At 46.9% G+C, this 19,024-nt stretch overlaps 1 protein-coding gene across 1 annotated transcript; it reads left to right on the top strand.

Moving 5' to 3' along the window:
• Positions 1 to 881: 881 nt before the first annotated feature.
• Positions 882 to 7,722, top strand: LOC140410265 (uncharacterized). The gene is made up of 2 exons (XM_072498231.1): positions 882 to 988; positions 2,172 to 7,722. The coding sequence occupies exon 2, from the start codon at positions 2,278 to 2,280 to the stop codon at positions 3,202 to 3,204; it is 927 nt and encodes a 308-aa protein (XP_072354332.1). The 5' UTR covers positions 882 to 988; positions 2,172 to 2,277; the 3' UTR covers positions 3,205 to 7,722.
• Positions 7,723 to 19,024: the final 11,302 nt, after the last annotated feature.

Here is a 19,024-nt window from a genome sequence, read left to right as displayed (position 1 = left end):
ACTGCGTATGCTGGAATCTGAAACGAAAGAGAAAATGCTGGTCTGGCAGCATCTGTAGGGAGAGAAAAGAGCTAACGTTTCGAGTCCGATGACTCTTTGTCAAAGCTGAACCTTTCTGGAACCTACCTCTTCATTTACCTGAGGAAGGAGCTGTGCTCCGAAAGCTAGTGATTTGAAACAAATCTGTTGGACTTTAACCTGGTGTTGTAAGACTTCTTACTGCACGTATATTTGTGTATTGTTTGAACATGTTGCCACATGTATCTAAAAAATGTTTAAATTGAGGGTAGATATAGGACAAATGTCAGAGGTAGGTTCTTTACTCAGAGAGTAGTAAGTGCGTGGAATGCCCTGCCTGCAACAGTAGTGGACTCGCCAACACTAAGGGCATTCAAATGGTCATTGGATAGACATATGGACGATAAGGGAATAGTGTAGATGGGCTTTAGAGTGGTTTCACAGGTCGGCGCAACAACGAGGGCTGAAGGGCCTGTACTGCGCTGTAATGTTCTATTTTTGTATATGTGGGCCACACCCATCGGGCCACAAACAGAAAGGTTCAGTTTTCTGCTCCAGTTTGAATTAAGTCTGCTTTCAAAATGATGCAGAGTTTCAGTCAATGAGAGAGATCCGGGATGAGCCCCGCAATATGGATTGATGTTAGGTGAGAAGATTTGGATCAGTGTATTAATCCAGGAGGCCTTAACATTGGGCGGGCGGGACACGGTAACACAGTGGTTAGCATTCACTCCGATTGGTTGGAGGACCTGACTCTTCTGCGCGGCCTGTGTTCCCGCCCCCTCTTTCTATTGGTCCGGAGCTGCCGTCAATCACTGCGGGCATTGTGACCGAGCGCATGCGCTGCTGGAGTTGGACATCAGTCCGCAGGCGCAGTGTCGGAGTTAAGCGCCTGCGCAATGACATTGATGACTCTGGAGACAGATAGAGACGTTCGTTTGTCCCGGAGAAGCGGAGGCGCCGTTCGGCGGTGGGTGGGAGGATTTGGAAACATTTTCTGGATCCGCAAAGCCTTCAGAATTATTGTCAACTCCCAGCTGCGGGGCCTCTCCCTTCCGAGAGCATGCCCAGGTTTACGGCCGCCATCCTGGTTTGGCGAGTGGAGGACAGACAGTTCACATCAGAAGATGGGGGATGGGGGCACAATAAATCAGAGGTTACATTTTGGGGTCAAATCAATGAGGACTCTGATCTCTGGGAGGGGGGAGGGGGGAGGGGGGGGGAGGGGGGAGGGGGGAGGGGAGGGGAGGAGGGGGGAGGGGAGGGGAGGGGGGAGGGGGGAGGGGAGGGGAGGGGGGAGGGGGGAGGGGAGGGGAGGGGGGAGGGGAGGGGGGAGGGGAGGGGAGGGGGGGGGAGGGGGGAGGGGAGGAGGGGAGGGGAGGGGGGGAGGGGAGGGGGGAGGGGAGGGGGGAGGGGAGGGGGGAGGGGGGGAGGGGAGGGGGGGGAGGGGAGGGGGGGAGGAGGGGGAGGGGGGAGGGGGGGGGGGGGAGGGGGGAGGGGAGGGAGGGAGGGGGGGGGGGAGGGGAGGGAGGGAGGGAGGGGGGGGGAGGGGAGGGGGGAGGGGGAGGGGAAATTCAGCCCCCCCCCTCCCCCAAATAAGGGAGGAGCTGCAGAACATTGGGCGGGCGGGACACGGTAACACAGTGGTTAGCACAATTGCTTCACAGCTTCAGGGTCCCAGGTTTGATTTCCAGCTTGGGTCACTGTCTGTGCAGAATCTGCACGTTCTCCCCATGTCTGCGTGGGTTTCCTCCGGGTGCTCCTATTTCCTCCCAGTCTAAAAATGTGAAGGTCAGGTGGCTTGGCCATGCTAAATTGCCCTTAAGTATCCAAAAAGGTTGGGTTGGGTGGGATTATGGGGATAGGATGGGGGTGTGGGATTTGATGGGGTACTCTTTCCAAGGGCCGATGCAGACTGTAAATCCTGCACTGTAAATTCTATGATATAACTGAACCCAGGCAGAGAAGAAGGAGAAAACTGAGAGGAGGAAAGAAATAGTGAGATGGGATTGCTTATCAGCCTAGAGGGGAGGGAGTGTGTGGGACAGCTTTGGGGGAGCAAGAGAGAAAAAATATTCTGCAGGAACTAGAATTGTCTTTTCTCATTTTTATCCTGAGCTTACAGTTAATTGTTTTTCAACTCTTTTTTGCAGTATATTAGAAGGGGAAGACATACAGATGCAAATCACTCATCAAACTTCTGTCTGGCCAAAGCTTTAACTGATCTTCATCCTGGAGAGCAACAACGACACCAGCACCATGGAGAAACCGTGGAAATGTGAGGACTGTGGTAAAAGATTCAGTTATCCATCCCTCCTGGAAATTCATCGACGTGTTCACACGGGGGAGAAACCATTCAGCTGCTCTGTGTGTGGGAAGGGATTTACTCAGTCAACCAAACTCATACCACACCAGCGAATTCACACTGAGGAGAGACCATTCACCTGCCCTATATGTGGGAAGGGATTTACTCAGACATCCTGCCTCATGTTACACCAGCGAATTCACACTGAGGAGAGGCCATTCAGCTGCACTCACTGCGGAAAGCGATTCAGGGCATCATCTGACCTCAATATACACCAGCGACTTCACACTGGTGAGAAGCCATTCACTTGTTCTGTGTGTGGGAAGGGATTCACTCATTCATCTGGCCTTAGGTCACACCAGCGAATTCACTCTGAAGCAAAGCCATTCAGCTGCACTTCCTGTGGAAAGAGGTTCCGGCATTCATCCGCCCTCGTTGAACACCAGCGAGTCCACACAGGGCAGAAGCCATTCACCTGCTCTGTGTGTGGGCAGGGATTTACTCAGTCATCCAGTCTGCTGAGGCATCAGCGGGTTCACACTGGTGAGAGGCCATTTAGCTGTAATTCCTGTGGAAAGAGTTTCGGGCAGTCATCCACCCTCATTGCACACCAGCGAATTCACACTGGGGAGAGACCATTCACTTGTTCAGTGTGTGGGAAGGGATTCACTGTAGCATCTGCCCTTGAGTCACACCAGCAAATTCACACTGAGGAGAAACCATTCAGCTGCACTGACTGTGGAAAGAGTTTCAGGTGCTCATCTGCTCTCCTGGCACACCAACGTGTTCACACTGGAGAGAGACCATTCAGCTGCTCTGTGTGCGGGAAGAGATTTACTCGCTCCTTCAACCTAGTCACACATAAGCGAGTTCATAAGTGATTCTACTGTTAATCACATCCAGGATTCTTAATCGAACAATATTAATGTTAATAACCTTATAACTGGCTGGTGTTTAATATTCTGATTGATTTTTGGAGCAGTGTTCCTTTTTAAACACATTTTCTGTGATCGTTCACCTTATTTCAAAACTTTGTTGGAAGGTGGGACATTTTCCACAGGACATGAGTGACACAAGAATCAACACAATATACAAATGTGACAGAGGAGATGCCTCAATAGCTTTGCCCAGCAAAGCTCCTCAGTCTCATCCACTCTCGTGATAACCTGCCCTGTACTGTACAGTTTGACAACTCCACTTCTGATAGTTTCAGAGTGAAGCAGTGATGTGTTCTCGCCCCTCCATGTTCCTGACCTTGGCCTTTCCTGCAGATATGGAAGGAGTGTCCCTGCAAAAATAGTAAACTCTACAATCTGTCCAGACTGAAAGTGAAGACAGAAATATTGAATGTCTTCATCACAGAACTTCTCTACAGTGGGCGATGTAATGATGGTTGCTCACATAAAAACTTAACTAGAAATACTCAAATTGTCTCTCCCATGCCTGTAATTTGTTCTCCCTTACTATAAGCATCAGGAAAACTGTAATTTTGGCACAGGGTGTTGTCAAGAAGTGATAAAATGAAAATTAAGGAATCTAATAACAATGTCTTTTAATGGGTGTAGGGTTAAAAGAGAGCAAACTTTTTAAATGAGAATTGGTTCGGAGGACAGATTGGCTTAAGTGAAGGAACTGATTTTTTGATATGTGGATTAGCCTAGCAACATTATAAACATATTTACTAAAGAGAAGTGGACAATGATCAGGCATAGAATTTCAGAAGTTAATCAGTGGTTAAAGCAAAGATCATAAAAGTTCAAAACAGAAGATGAGGGAGAATACCACATTTACAAGGTGAGCTCATGTGAGAAATGGCATTGAGGGGGATCTTGGAGACAGTTCAAATAATAAACGATCAAAACAAAAACCAGCATGTCAGGGACAGAGTTCATTCTATGCGGTAAGTTGGTCCAAGATACACAGCAGGTGTTTGGAGAAATTGTGCCTGAGCAGCCAATTGGCTCTATTCTGAGACAGAAGCAATTTCACAAGAGATGCAGGTGGTAACTATTGCTGTATAGTGCAATGAAGTTACTATGAAAAGCCCCCAGTCGCCACATTCCAGCGCCTGTTCGGGTACACGGAAAATTCAGAATTCTCAACTGGTACGGGAATTGAAACTGCGCTGCTGGCCTTGTTCTGCATCACAAACAAGCACACTGAGCTATGTATGTAGCAGTACTCTCAAAAACAAATCTCCCAAGTATGCTGGCACTCATCAAGCAGAGGCTTAGCTGACTCTAAGAAGAGACATATTGGACTCATAGAACAAACAGTGCAGAAGGAGGCCATTCGGCCCACCGAGTCTGCACTGACCCACTTAAGCCCTCACCCACCCTATCCCCGGAACCCAATAACCCCGCCTAACCTTTTTAGTCACAGGGCAATTTATCATAGCCAATCCACCTAACCTGCACGTCTTTGGACACCGGAACACCCGGAGAAACCCACAGGGAGAATGTGCAGACTCTGCACAGACAGTGGCCCAGCGGGGAATTGAACCTGGGACCCTGGCGCTGTGAAGCCACAGTGCCAACCACTTGTGCTATCGTGCTGCCCATGCTGACTCGAAACGTTAACTCTGTTTCTCTCCACAGATGCTGCCAGACCTGAGGTTTTCCAGCATTTTTGGGTTTTAGCACATAGGTTGCTGCTGGCTCTTCATGGTCTTGGCCGTTCCTGACTGGCTGTGGTGAGGGGACTGGTGGTGTTCACCGGTACGGTTAATACCTTCCACCACCAGTGAGTACCTCAAGGTACAGGGTGTCACACCGGCCCTGGTAAAAACATTTTGGTTTAGTTAGGAAGGTTCGCTTAACTCTCAAAGAACAATACAGCACAAGAACAGGCCCTTTGGCCCTCCAAGCCTGCAGTGACCATGGTACCTGTCTAAACTAAACCGTCTGCATTCACGGAGTCCGTATCTTTCCACTCCCACACCTATTTATATATTTGTCTAGGTGCCCATTAAATGCCGCTATCGTACCTGCTCCCACCACCTCCCCAGGCAGCACATTCCATATATTTACCAACCTCTGTGTAAAAACTTACCTCGCACATCGGTGGCTACCGCCCATACATGCCAATGGCTGACAGAGCACTACTATAGTGTCAAAGTGACGAACTGGAAGTTGCAGGTTCAAAGTGGTTTGTTAATAGAAAAGAGAAGAATTCTGCAGAGATCTTGTCTGGGGCCCTGATATTTGCACAATTCATTTAAAAAAAGGAATTGTAGAACAGAGGGCTTCTAGATAATTTAAATTTACTGATTGGACCAAACTGCTGTGAGCGCGCCTGCATAAAGTGGATTAAAGACGCTTAACCAGATGGAAAAATTCTTCTATTAATACATATTAATCAGTCAACGTGAAATATATATACAAGAAAGGATTACATTGATAAAAGGTTGGATAGGTATGATCCCATTCTTTCTGAACAATATGTAGTGAGAGCTCAGAGTGTCCATTCAGCCCTCAGAACATTTAACTACCAATTGTACCTTGGAGTTTATATTACATTCCTAGTCCATCTACCAAGGCTCGGCTCATACTGAGCCAGAGGATCTGCTGCTTTACAACCACAGTGGTCTTACACCATGGAATGGACCATTTACTTTGGAAAAATATACCAATTTGGATGGTAATTATGGCAGTTTTCTGGGGATCAGATTGGATACACAAGCAGAGGTATGGGGAAAATCAACCCCGTGTTAATGCAGGGCTTGTTAACACACCTGTAAAGGACTCTTGAGCTTTTACTGCGGTCCAGGCTGTATATAAAACATGCTGTAGTTCCTGTTGGCTGTGGGATGGTATTTGGTTGCCTGTCTGAGCAGTGAACTCATGGATACAATCACAATACAGAAAGACTGTTCACCAGCTGTATGTGGAAAGGGATTCATTTGGACATCATGTTACGGACACTCCAGCACAGTCACACTGGAGAGAGACCAATCAGATACTTCATCTGCGTGAACGGATTTACTCAATTTCCCATGTTCTTTTTGTAACTAAATAAACAAATCAGTTTGCGCACCTGTAAATTGTCCAGATATAAAATTTCAATGGGTTTATTGCACGATTGGTGCATTCTGGCTGGTGAGAGGCTTCTTCAATGCTGTGCGGGTTTAAAAAGAAGTCATCCAACCTGGTGACACAAGTTGGCTCAGTTGACTATGAGAGGTAGTTTCTTGGGTTGTTGCTGCAGTTAATCATATTAAGGATCACACTATGGCAGAGAACCAATGCACTGGAGTTGTTGAAATGATTAATCGCTATTTTTATATTGGGATCCTTCGGCTGCAATTCTAACCAGGTCACAATACATAATTTATAACGAACCGAGATTGACATTTAATGCTGATGCTTTAATCCATCATTCACCACAGGGCAGGATGCGACAAATCTTCTTTTATGGTGGTCAGAAAGGGAGACTAAAATCTTTTCCTCTTGTGATATATTACTGGGTTGGTGAGTGTTTCTAATCCCGTCTCAGTATCCTGGTAATGTAAGTGGATTGTAGGTTGCAGCTAGTCTATATTGCTTCCCTTCATTTTTGCCCCCTTCTCCCCATTCCAGGCTTCAGTGAAGATGTGGGACAGTTGTTGGGCTCAGAGGTCCTGGAGGGGTCTGGGTTAGAGGAGACTCTCCAGATTCTCGAGAGAGGCGAGATCATGGAAGACAGGGATCAGCATTTTAAAATTGAGGTGGTGCTCAATCAGGAGCTGATGTGGATCAGCGAGCATTGTTGTGAGCGGTGAATGGGACTTGGTGTGAGTGAGGACAAGGGCAGCAGAGTTTTTGATGATCTCTAGTTTACGGGGGATAGAATATGGGAGGCCAACCAGGACTGTGTTAGAATAATCAGTTGCATGGATGTAAGTTTCAGAAACAGATGAGCTGAGGTAGGGGTAAAGTCAGGCGATGCTGAAGTAGGAATAGGCGGTCTTCATGCAGATATGTAGTTGGAAGCTCATCTTCTGGCCAAAGAATTTTGAGGAAGTGGAATTCACTATCACAGTATGAGAAATGAGCATTTTATGTTGTTTTCACATGAATAACTCTGGCTCACAAATAATAGTGCTTGATGGGAAATAGGATGTCAAGTGGAGTTGTGTGTAAACTGCAGTGCCAGAGATTTGTAACTGTGTACGTGACTGACCTTCGGGATGAACAGAACTGGCAATAACAAGATGCAGGTGGGGATAGGTTCCTCATTCTAAAACATAACAAGTTCCAAATAAGGAATAACTGATAAGGAAACTGCCAGCAAGGCAGAGGGCGGGGTGTGTTTAGAGATTGTATATATGGACTAATGCTGTGTCTGCTCGGTGTGCCTGCTAATGTTGAAATGCGGCACCTGTTCTTGCAAGATCGACTGAATAAAATACTTCTTCAGAATTTGGCTAAGTGTAAATTATTATCAAGTGAGCGGTGTTTCTCACAATTGGGGGCTCGTCCGGGATCGTTAGGGTCTAGTCCAGAATACTTCCTTACTGATTCCCGAAGTCGCTCTAAGAACCCTGAGGGGGTTTCCATCCCTTCCTGTCTAATTATGCCTTCAATGATAATATTTCTCAGATCTTTCATTTGATCTCTATGGCCCCGTGACTGATGGTCCCAGTGTGGATCTTGATTGGGGTATTTTTCTTCTGCTGTTCGTTCGTTTGCCCCTGGTGGGTGGTCATTCTCCCACAGTCGCATGCCTGCTCTTCTAATCATACCCCTTTCTTCCCCCGTGAATAGGATACTCATAATGGACATTAATTCGGTCCATGTGTATATATTAGGACCTAAGAACTGATCGAATTGTTCTGCCAGTCCTAAGGGGTCTTCCATTAACTCTTCATCTCTTCTTTGAATGCTCTGACTTCTCCTGAATTTAAAGGAGAATTTACAAATCGTACATCCCTCTCCCCAATAGGGACTTCCCGAAGGGGGTTCATTTTTGTTATTTCTCCTTCCTCTCCCTGCCCTATCCTGGGTCTTAATTGCCTTTTGTTCTCTCCTTCTCCTTCAGGGACTCTCTAAATTGTCTTTATCCACTTGTTGGTCATTTGACGAGTCATCATCGTTTGACTTGTTCTTATAAGGGGGTGGCAAATTATCTAGGACATCCCATTGTTTAAGAGGGGCGGTGGGAACGTTTTTGCCCTGTGGGATTAATGGATATATTCTGGTGGCGTTCCTGCTGGGAAGCCAACAACTCGCGTAACTTACTTCTTTATCGGAACAGGGTCTTTTATCATTGACATATATATTCAAAATTTGGCACACCCAGTCTTCGTCTGAACCGTATTTCAGCCAAAAGACTGAGGGTTTACGGATTGCTTCTTTTATCCATATGAAACAACAAAATTTTATCATTGTTTTCCTGTCCTTATTTTTTTTTTGTACAACTCTCAAAATCCCAATTAACTAACATCCAACCCAGTAGGCCAGGGACTACTGAAGGTCCACTTTGTGACCAAATCCTGGCCTGACATACATATAAAGTTACAGAAAATAGAGGATTGGAATGAGAAATCTCTAGATGAATTACTAAGAGAAGCACAGAAGGTATTTGTAAGACGGGAGGATGTGAACGAAAAACAGAAAACGAAAATGATGGTTGCAACTGTAAATGAGGTAGTGAGCAAACAGGGACAAGCGGGTATAGGAGAACCAAGAAGAGGGTATCAGGATGTAGGATACAGAGTGAGAGAGACAGAAAGAGAGAGAGACAGAGACAGAGAGTGAGAGAGAGAGAGAGAGACAGTTTGTTACAGAAAAGACACTGAATCCTGAACTATTCAATAATATGACGAAACTACAGCAAAAATGGACTATACAATGTATAATAATAATAATAATGTGGGAGGAAGGAAACGGTCATCTGGTTACATTGACAATCCCAGAAAGTCGGTACCCTCAGGTAATACGGACTGATCTATGCACCCTCATTGACTGTGAGTCAGCGGGGAATGGAAAGGAATTTAGGGTGGAGGCTCTTGATTACCGGGTGGGGGGGGGTTGATTACCGAAGGGGGAGTTGGCAGGAAAGGTTGTGCCATTCACTCAATCGCAGAGGGGCACCACCGGTCATATTCATTCACCAGATTAGTGGAAATTCCCCCTCAACATGCAAGGCTGGAACTTGTAACCCCGTATACATCACCGTAAAACACACGGCCTGGGCCGAGACAGGCAACAAGTATTGTTCACTAAGAAATGAGATATTCGGGGTAAAAATGAGAAATAGCGAGACTGAATGCTGCTTCCATATCTCAATAGACCAGGGGGCAGCTCCCACTAATGGAACTAGGAACGAACAGAAGGAGGAAGGATCGGGAGTCAAAATAATTGAAGTAAAAGATTTAGAGTAAGCCTTTGAGATAGAAACCGGCTATGAGGGACAGAATGCGTGGATTGAGTGGGTGCGGTATTCGGCCCAGTCGCTGGAGAAAGATAATTGTTATGCTTGCGCATCAGGTAGACCACAGGCCCATCTGGAGCCCTTTCCAATGGGGTGGAAAGAAAATAGAGGGAGCATGGAATGCATGATGGTCTTGTACCAAGATGAGAACGCTTGGGGCAACAAGACCTGCACTGCCCTATCTCTGATGTTTCCTCCTGTTAAGCAGAAACAATCAGCAAACCCTCCCTCCTTCTTGGTTACCGTGACGCATCATAAATTGTGTATAAGTCGTTCTGGTACGGGACTAAGTAAAGACATGGGAGAACTCAAGATGTGTCTTGAGACTAAGAACGTGACCACCCAGGGCAATTACTCATCACTAAAAATACCACGTGTAGATATATGGTGGTATTGCGGAGGAAAAATCCTAAGACCCACTCTACCCCCCCAGTGGAAAGGGACATGCTAGCCATACCGTTCAGTATCGCCTATGAAAGACAAAAGGAGAAGGGGAGTGTTAAAGGGAAATGATCTAAACGAAGCATACCCACCTCATTTGATGAATGTTTGGGAAATGGAAAGGGTTAATTGTATCCATCCTCACCTCCATCATCGTAGTAATAGGAGCATTGGCGGCAATAGGCTGTTGCATCATCCCGTGCGTAAGAGGCTAATCGAAACAGCCTTGACCAAGCAGATGCCATTACACCTGGGTAAAGGAGGCCAGGAAACAATTTGCCGACTAGAAAGAGAGAAGACTGAAGGGGAGGACGACCCCATAGAAAGAGAGGTTGAGGGGATGTTGGACAATTTTAGGGAAGGCTAGAAGGGGCATCAGAGTGTGAAAAAGCAACAAGAGTAAAAAGAAAAAAAAGGGTGAATTATGAGAAATGAGCATTTTATGTTGTTTTCACATGAATAACTCTGGCTCACAAATAATAGTGCTTGATGGGAAATAGGATGTCAAGTGGAGTTTTGTGTAAACTGCAGTGCCAGAGTTTTGTAACTGTGTACGTGACTGACCTTTGGGATGAACATAGATAGAATTTACAGTGCAGAAGGAGGCCATTCGGCCCATCAAGTCTGCACCAGCTCTTTGAAAGAGCACCCTACCTAAGCCCACATCTCCATTCTATCCCCATAACCCAGTAACCCCACCCAACACTAAGGGCAATTTTGGACACTAAAGGCAATTTAGCATGGCCAATCCACCTAACCTGCACATCTTTGGACTGTGGGAGGAAACCGGAGCACCCGGAGGAAACCCACGCACACACGGGGAGAACGTGCAGACTCCACACAGACAGTGACCCAAGCCGGGAATCGAACCTGGGACCCTGGAGCTGTGAAGCAATTGTGCTAACCACCATGCTACCGTGCTGCCCAACAGAACTTGCAATAACAAGATGCAGGTGGGGATAGGTTCCTCATTCTAAATCATAACAAGTTCCAAATAAGGAATAACTGATAAGGAAACTACCAGCAAGGCAGAGGGTGGGGTGTGTTTAGAGATTGTAGATATGGACTAATGCTGTGTCTGCTCAGTGTGCCTGCTAATGTTGACGGGCGGCACCCGTTCTTGCAAGATCGACTGAATAAAATACTTATTCAGAATTTGGCTAAGTGTAAATTATTATCAAGTGAGCGGTGTTTCTCACAACAGCAAGTGGTCAAAGTGAATAAAAATGTTTAGTGTATAGATAAATTTAAGACAAAGCGAGACAAATATAAGATAAGGAAATTGAGGGTTATGTTGATAGATTTAAATGAGGGAAGACATTATGGGCGAAGGGGATTAAAGGATATGGGCGGAAGGTGGGATCAGGCTATTGAGTTGGATGGGTGGCACGGTGGCACAGTGGTTAGCACTTTTGCTTCACAGCGCCAGGGACCTGGGTTAAATTCAGGGCTTGGGTCACTGTCTGTGCAGAGTCTGCACGTTCTCCCCGTGTCTGTGGGTTTCCTCCGTGTGCTCCAGTTTCCTCCCACAAGTACCGAAAGACGTGCTTGTAAGGTGAATAGGCCATTCTGAATTCTCCCTCAGTGTACCTGAACAGGTGCCGGAGTGTGGCGACTAGGGGATTTTCACAGAAACTTCATTGCAGTGTTAATATAAGCCAATTGTGGCAATAATAAAGATTATTATCAATGAATTGCAGACCAAATTACCTCATCATGCTCCTATTTCGCTATGTTTTAGCTGCACAAAATCCCTGGCACAAGCCAATGTGGAGATGCCGGTGGTGGCCTGGTTGGGTACAGTAGGAAGTCTCTCAACACCAGGTCAAAGTTCAACAAGTTTATTTGAAATCACAAGTTTCGGAGTGCTGCTCTTTCACCTGATGATGGAGCAGCGCTCTGAAAGCTTGTGATTTCAACTAAACCTGTTGGACTTTAACCTGATTGAGACTTCTTACTAAACTGTTTATGGTGAATACCATGTGTCTAGAATTTATATAATATTGGAGAGGAAAGAGATTCAGAATGGTGAATCTTTTTTCCAATATAATAGTTCTGATTAAGCTCGCTCTGCCTCCTCTCTGCATTAAAATCGGGCTCTATCAAAATGCCACTGCCACTTTGTATTCGAGCAGCCCAGAAGGACAATGTCCCTTTAAATATGCAGATCAGAGACGTGTGCCGGGCATGCTCAGTGGAAGAATCGGCATTGCAGCTGCGCATTGGACTCCTGAGGAAAGCGCCCATCAAGAGTCTGAATCACCCCGGATGGAAAGTATTTTTTTTCCAAACCGTGAGCTCAAGATAAAGTAGGGATAGAAAGATGGGCAGAGAGATGGAATCAAATAAAATGATAATATAACTGGGACTCACAGGACACAGCGTGTGCCACATGAGCTGAAATGCAACACACGGGATCCCATTGCGGAGGGCAGGGGTCACGTGCACTCGAGCAGGTCCATGTGCGAGCAGCTGAGTCAGTACAGAGCTGGCAATGGAGACTGCAGCTGCTAAGGGACAGCGGAGTCATTGACAAATCTAACACTATCATTAAAGTGTTTATTATTTATTAATTCTAGATATATATATACACACAAAAATCTAAATAGATAAACTTTTAAGAGCATATGAGAAAGCCTGACAAAGAAGCAAACTGAGTCTGCCAAGCCTCCGCCCTCAGCACACTCCTCTATAGTGGTGAGACTTGGACAACATTCACTGGTCAGGAGAAAAGGCTGAACTGTCTCAGGATGTGTCCTCAGCATTTCACAGTCACCAAATCAGGGGCCCTGGTGCATGCTAATTCCATCGTCATCCACGTGTTTGACACTTCATGATGTCTGTGCTGGCCCAGTCACATGCATTCATAGATTATCATAGAATTTACAGTACAGAAGGAGGCCATTCGGCCCAACGAGTCTGCACCGGCGCTTGGAAAGAGCACCCTACCCAAGGTCAACACCGCCACCCTATCCCCATGATGAGAGTAACCCCACCCAACACTAAGGGCAATTTTGGACACTAAGGGCAATTTATCATGGCCAATCCACCTAACCTGCACATCTTTGGACTGTGGGAGGAAACCGGAGCACCCGGAGGAAACCCACGCACAGACGGGGAGGATGTGCAGACTCCGCACAGACAGTGACCCAAGCCGGAATCGAACCTGGGACCCTGGAGCTGTTAAGCAATTATGCTATCCACCATGCTACCGTGCTGCCCCATTGGACGGTTGATAAATGTAAACCTAGATACCTGGTGAACCATCCACTGGTAATAATCCTCCGGGCATCCCAGGCCTCCACGTCAATCAGGACGTGAAGGTGGCGAGCATTGAAACTCAGAAAGCTGGCAGAAAGTCGGCATTGGCTGTGACCTCTGGAAACTGACTGCTCGGAAGGGCCTTGGAAGAGGTGAGAAGAAATGGAAAGCTCAGCTGGCTGAGAAAGAGGCCCAGAGAAAACAGGCCAGTGGATCCTGCACCTCGGTTCACAGTTCCTTCTCTACAGCAAAATGCAGCAGAGACCATCATGCAGATTAAGACCCCTCAGCCACACAAGGTGATATTTAACACAGAGTTCACCAACACAGTGCAAACCACCCCATTCAATGGTATTACAATCACCAAATTCGGCACTATCAACATCCTGTGGGTTACATTAATCAGAAACTGAATTGCACTAGTAATTGCAGGTCAGGGGTGACATTCTGTGGCAAGTAACTCACCTCCAGTCTCCCCAAAGCCTGTCCACATCTACAAGGCACAAATGAGGAGTGTGATGGAATGCTGCCCACTTGCCTGGATGAGTGTAGTTCCAGCAACAATAAAGAAGCGCAAGACCATCCAGGAAAAAAAAAGCCGCTTGATTGGCAGCCTTTCCAGAAAAGCACTCCCTCCACCACCAATGCACAGTGGCAGCCGTGTGTACCATCTACAAGCTGCACTGCAACAATTCACGCAGACTCAACAGCACCTTTCAAACCCATGAGCTCTACCACCTTGAAGGACCTAGGCAGGAGATGCGTGGGAACACCACCAACTTGAAGTTCACTTCCAAACGACTCACCATACTGATCGCTATTCCTTCACTGTGGCTGCATCAAAATCCTGGAGGTGTTTTCCTTTTTTAAAAAATATTTTTACTAAGGCGTATTATAATTTTAACAGGATAACAAAGTAAGAAAATAAACAACACACACCCAACCATCCATGCCTCCCCTTTCTAATCCCCCCCACCACACACACAGCTGACAGCTTAATTTTTCCCGAAGTCGATAAACAGCTGCCACCTCCAGGCAAACCCGAACATCGATCCCCTCAGGGCGAACTTAATCTTCTCGAGCCGGAGAAACCAATGTCACTGACCCACACCCCCGTCTTCGGGGGCTCTGAGTCCCTCCATGTCAGTAAAATCTATCTCCACACCACCTGGGAGGCAAAGGCCAAGACATCAGCCTCTCTCGCCCCCTGGACTCCCGGGCCTTGTGACACAGCAAAAATCGCTACCTCTGGACTCGGAATCACCCTTACCTTCAGTACCTCTGACATGACATCAGGAAACCCCTGCCAGAGTACCATAAGCTTCAACATGCCCAAAACATATGGACATGGTACGCTGGCCGCCCGCACACTATCCTCCACCCCATCAAAGAACTGCTCATCCGGGCCACAGTCATGTGCGCCCTGTGGACAACATTAAATTGTATCAGGCCAAGCCTGGCACACGACGAGTATGCATTGACTCGCGTCAGGGAATTCTCCTCTAACCCAGCCTACATCTCCCCACCCAGCCCTTCCTCCCACTTCCCTATCGGTGCTTCCTTCCGTTCCATCAGTTCCTCATAGATCTCCGATACCTTCCCCTCCCCCACTCACGCTTTCGACACCACCTTATCCTGTAGCCCCTGGGGCAGTAGGTCTGGGAAAGTTGGTATCTAGAATCATTGAATTTACAGTGCAGAGGGAGGCCATTTGGCCAATCAAATCTGCACCAGCCCCTGGCAAGAGTACCCTATCCCAGTAACCTCACCTAACATTTTTGACACTAAGGGCAATATAGCATGGCCAATCCACCTAACCTGATCATCTTTGGACTGTGGGAGTGTTGGAATCTTTAATTTGATGGATCTTAACCTGCCGAACTACGCCAAGTTGGGGGAAGCTTAGTTGATGAATCAAAGTCCTGGCGCACTACGACAAGTTGAAAGATCTGTAATATTTTTTGGACTATGCCAAGTTGTTGGATTCCTAGTATTATTCGACTGTGTAAAGTTGAAGAAATTTATATTATTTCTACTATTCGGTTACCAGTAGCACTTTGCGATTACTGGGACTCAGCAGAAATTTGCAGTTCAAACTTCTCAGGTGCCAAAAGGAATTATTTTATTTGTCTTCTGTAGATTACAATTTGAAAGTCATTTAAAAGGCAATTCGTAGACAATTTGAAGCCTTCAGAGAATCAAAGACGTTATCTTTTTGCTTAGGCAGACAGCTCGAAAGTAACTTTTAAAAGGTCAAAGTCTGGAAATGAAACATGAAAAGAGAGAGAGCTAATCTTCAGCTAAACTCAAACTCAAAGTCAAAAATACACTACATCACTACAAAGACAGACTGACTAAAACAGACTGACAGACTCAGAGAATCAAAGACAGAACCCCCAAAGGACAGACTAAGAGAATTAAAGACAGACAATTAAGGACAGACTCAGAGAATCAAAGACAGACTAAAAGACAGACTAAGAGAATTAAAGATAGACCCCCGACTAACAGACAGACAGAATTAACAGACTTAAAGAATCAAAGACAGAACACCCCAAAATTAAAGACTAAAATGGCGGGGGGGAAAACTTTTCAGTTATACACTTTCATATCTGTCTTAAGTCATCTAATCACACCCCAATATAATCCTGATTGGTTTGGGTTAGACTCAAACACATTTGATTTGATGGCAAGCCGTCCATCTTCAATGTGCAACATTAGCTGTTAATTGTTTCATGTCTGCATGTTATGGAATGTGATATTCTGCTAATCTTTGCCAACAAAAACTGGTTTTAAGCTAGCTTGGCTAATGTAACAATGGAGACTTCATATCGAGAAAGCTGAATCAAATATATATTTGATTCAATGCTCTACAAACTGCACTGGACTCCTGCCACCTCATTGCCATGGAATTCAGCCCTTGTCCTTGACAATAGCACAAGCAGTGTCAAATTGTCTTGCAACTGTGCTGTTTTAATCTATGATGGAATTTTATGCTGTTTTATGTATCTATTGAAGACCTGAGGTTATGGGTGCTGAAATTCTCATTTTTAAATGAGTATTTAAAACGGGCTTAATATTTATGCTTAAACAGCTATCTTTTACCTATACTAGTTGTATTCGAAATACCTGGCTTCCACAGGGAGGAAACTCCCGGAGCAGCCGGAGGAAACCCTTGCAGACACGGGGAGAATGTGCAGACTCCGCACAGACAGTGACCCAAGCTGGGAATCAAACCTGGGACCCTGAAGCTGTGAGGCAACTGTGCTAATCATGTACTACCGTGCTGCCCCCACTGTGCTCCCGTACCTGCCTCCACACAAAGTCCCTCACCTGCAGGTAGCGGAACCCATTCCCACCAGGCAGCTCAAACTCCCCCTCCAAACACGGAAAGTCCCCAAGCTGCTCGATCCCCATCCGCAGCCACCCTCGGACCTCCCATCCAACTGCCCCGGATTGCCACAGATCGGTGCCCACACCGACGCCCCCTCCAGCCCCATATGCTGCCACCACTGTCCCCACACCCTCAGGGCAGCCACTACAGGGCTTGTGGAGTACCTGGTTGTCGAGAATGGCAAAGGCGCCGTTAACAGTGCCCCTAAACCTGTGTCCCTACATGAGGCCGCCTCCATACCGACCCCTCCCTCACTTCCTAACCATTGCCATGTTCGCGGCCCAGTAATCATTTATAAAGTTCGGAAAAGCTAGCTCCCTCCCCGCCCCCCCCCCCCAACCCCCCCTCCCCAACCCCCCCCGCCCCCAACACCCCCCCCCCCACCCCAACACCACCCCCCCCCCCCACCCCAACAGTACTTTATTCACACGTAGGGTTTTACCTGTCCACACAAATCCTGAGATCACCGCATTCACTTTCTTGAAAAATGCCTTGGGATAAAGATTGGAAGGCTCTGGAAAGCAAACAAGAACCTCGGGAGTACCATTATCTTCACCGTCTGAAGCCTCCCTGCCAATGACAACGGGAGTGCATCCCACTTTCTAAAATTCCCCCCTCATCTGCTCCACCAACCGAGCCAGATTCAGCTGCTTCCACCCCCACGTCATCTGAATGCCCAAATACTGAATGCTTCCCCCCCCCCCCCCCCCACCACCTTAAATGGCATCTTCCCTATCTCTTCTGCCCGCTTGCCTGGATCAGAAATACCTCGCTCTTACCCAGATTCAATTTGTACCCCGAAAACCGGCTGAATTCCTCCAGGATCCCCATAATCCCGCCTCAGTGGGTTTGAAATGTACAATAACAGGTCATCTGCGTACATCAAGACCCTGTGCTCCACCCCACCCCACCCCCTGCCAGTCCCTTGACGCTTTCACCGCCATCGCTCTATAGGCAAGGCAAAAAGCAATGGGGAGAGTGGACATCCCGGTCTCGTCCCCTGCTGCAACCTAAAATAACCCAAACTCACTCGGTTCGTCCGCACACCCGTCACCGGTGCCTGATGTAGCAGCCGGACTCAGTGCATTAAGCCCTAACTAAACCCAAAGTGCCCCAGGAACTCCAACAAATAGTCCCACTCCACCCGATCAAAGGCATTCTCCACGTCCATGGCAACCACCTTTCGTCCTTCAGGGGGGCATCATTATCACGTTTAGCAACCTCCGGGTATTTGCTGCCAGGTGCCACCCCTTAACGAACCCCATCTGGTCCTCCCCTATCACCCCTGGCACACAATCCTCAGTTCTCAAGGCCAAGATCTTGGCATTAACATTTAACAGGGAGATCAGCCTGTATGACCCACATCCTTATTCTACTTCAGAATGAGAGAGATTGAGGCCTGCAACATCGTCGAGGGCGGGGGGAGGGGGAAGAGCACCTCCTGTTCCCCTGCCTCGTTAAACATTCGTACCAACAAGGGCCCCAGAACCCCGCCCCCCCCCCCCCCGAGAAACCTTCATAAAACTTAATTGGGTACCCGTCCGGATCCGGGGCCTTGCGCGACTGCATCGCCTCCAGCCCCTGTACCATTTCTACCAGCCCAACTAGGGCCCCCAGACCCCTGCTTTGCTAAGAGCACTGTGGGTATTCCGTCACCACAAGGACCTGCAGCAGTTCATGAAGGCAGCTCACAACTGCCTTCCCAAGGTCAAATATAGACAGCCAATAAATGTTGACCTGGCCACCAACACCCATGAATTGTGAAAATATTGTTTCAGGAGATGGAAGACAGCCAAAGAAAGATAAACACTTTTAAGAACAAGTGTCTTGACAGTTGACGTCACTAAAAGCGCCCCCAAAATAGTAGAAAATCAAGGGGTTAAAGAGAGAGCAACTTAAAATAACCACAATCACTGGAGAAAAATGTCTTGGAAAACTAATGGGACTATGTGATGACAAGTCTCCTAGATCTGATGGACTGCATCTCAGGATTCTAAAGGAAATGGCTGCACAGAAGGTGGATGGATTTGTTGTAATCTTTCAAAATTTCCAGTATTCTGGAAACTCGGAAATGTAATGCTGTTATTCAAGAAAGGAGGGGGACAAAACAACCACTTAGCCAAACATTTATTATTGGGAATATGCTGGAATCCATCATTAAATAAATCGAGAAATTCAACATGGTTTTGTGAAAG

Source organism: Scyliorhinus torazame, chromosome 4 (genome assembly GCF_047496885.1).
Source record: "Scyliorhinus torazame isolate Kashiwa2021f chromosome 4, sScyTor2.1, whole genome shotgun sequence".
Classification (NCBI taxonomy): domain Eukaryota; kingdom Metazoa; phylum Chordata; class Chondrichthyes; order Carcharhiniformes; family Scyliorhinidae; genus Scyliorhinus; species Scyliorhinus torazame.
The sequence above is the reverse complement of the archived record's forward strand: the minus strand, read 5'-3'. Positions and strand labels throughout refer to the sequence as shown.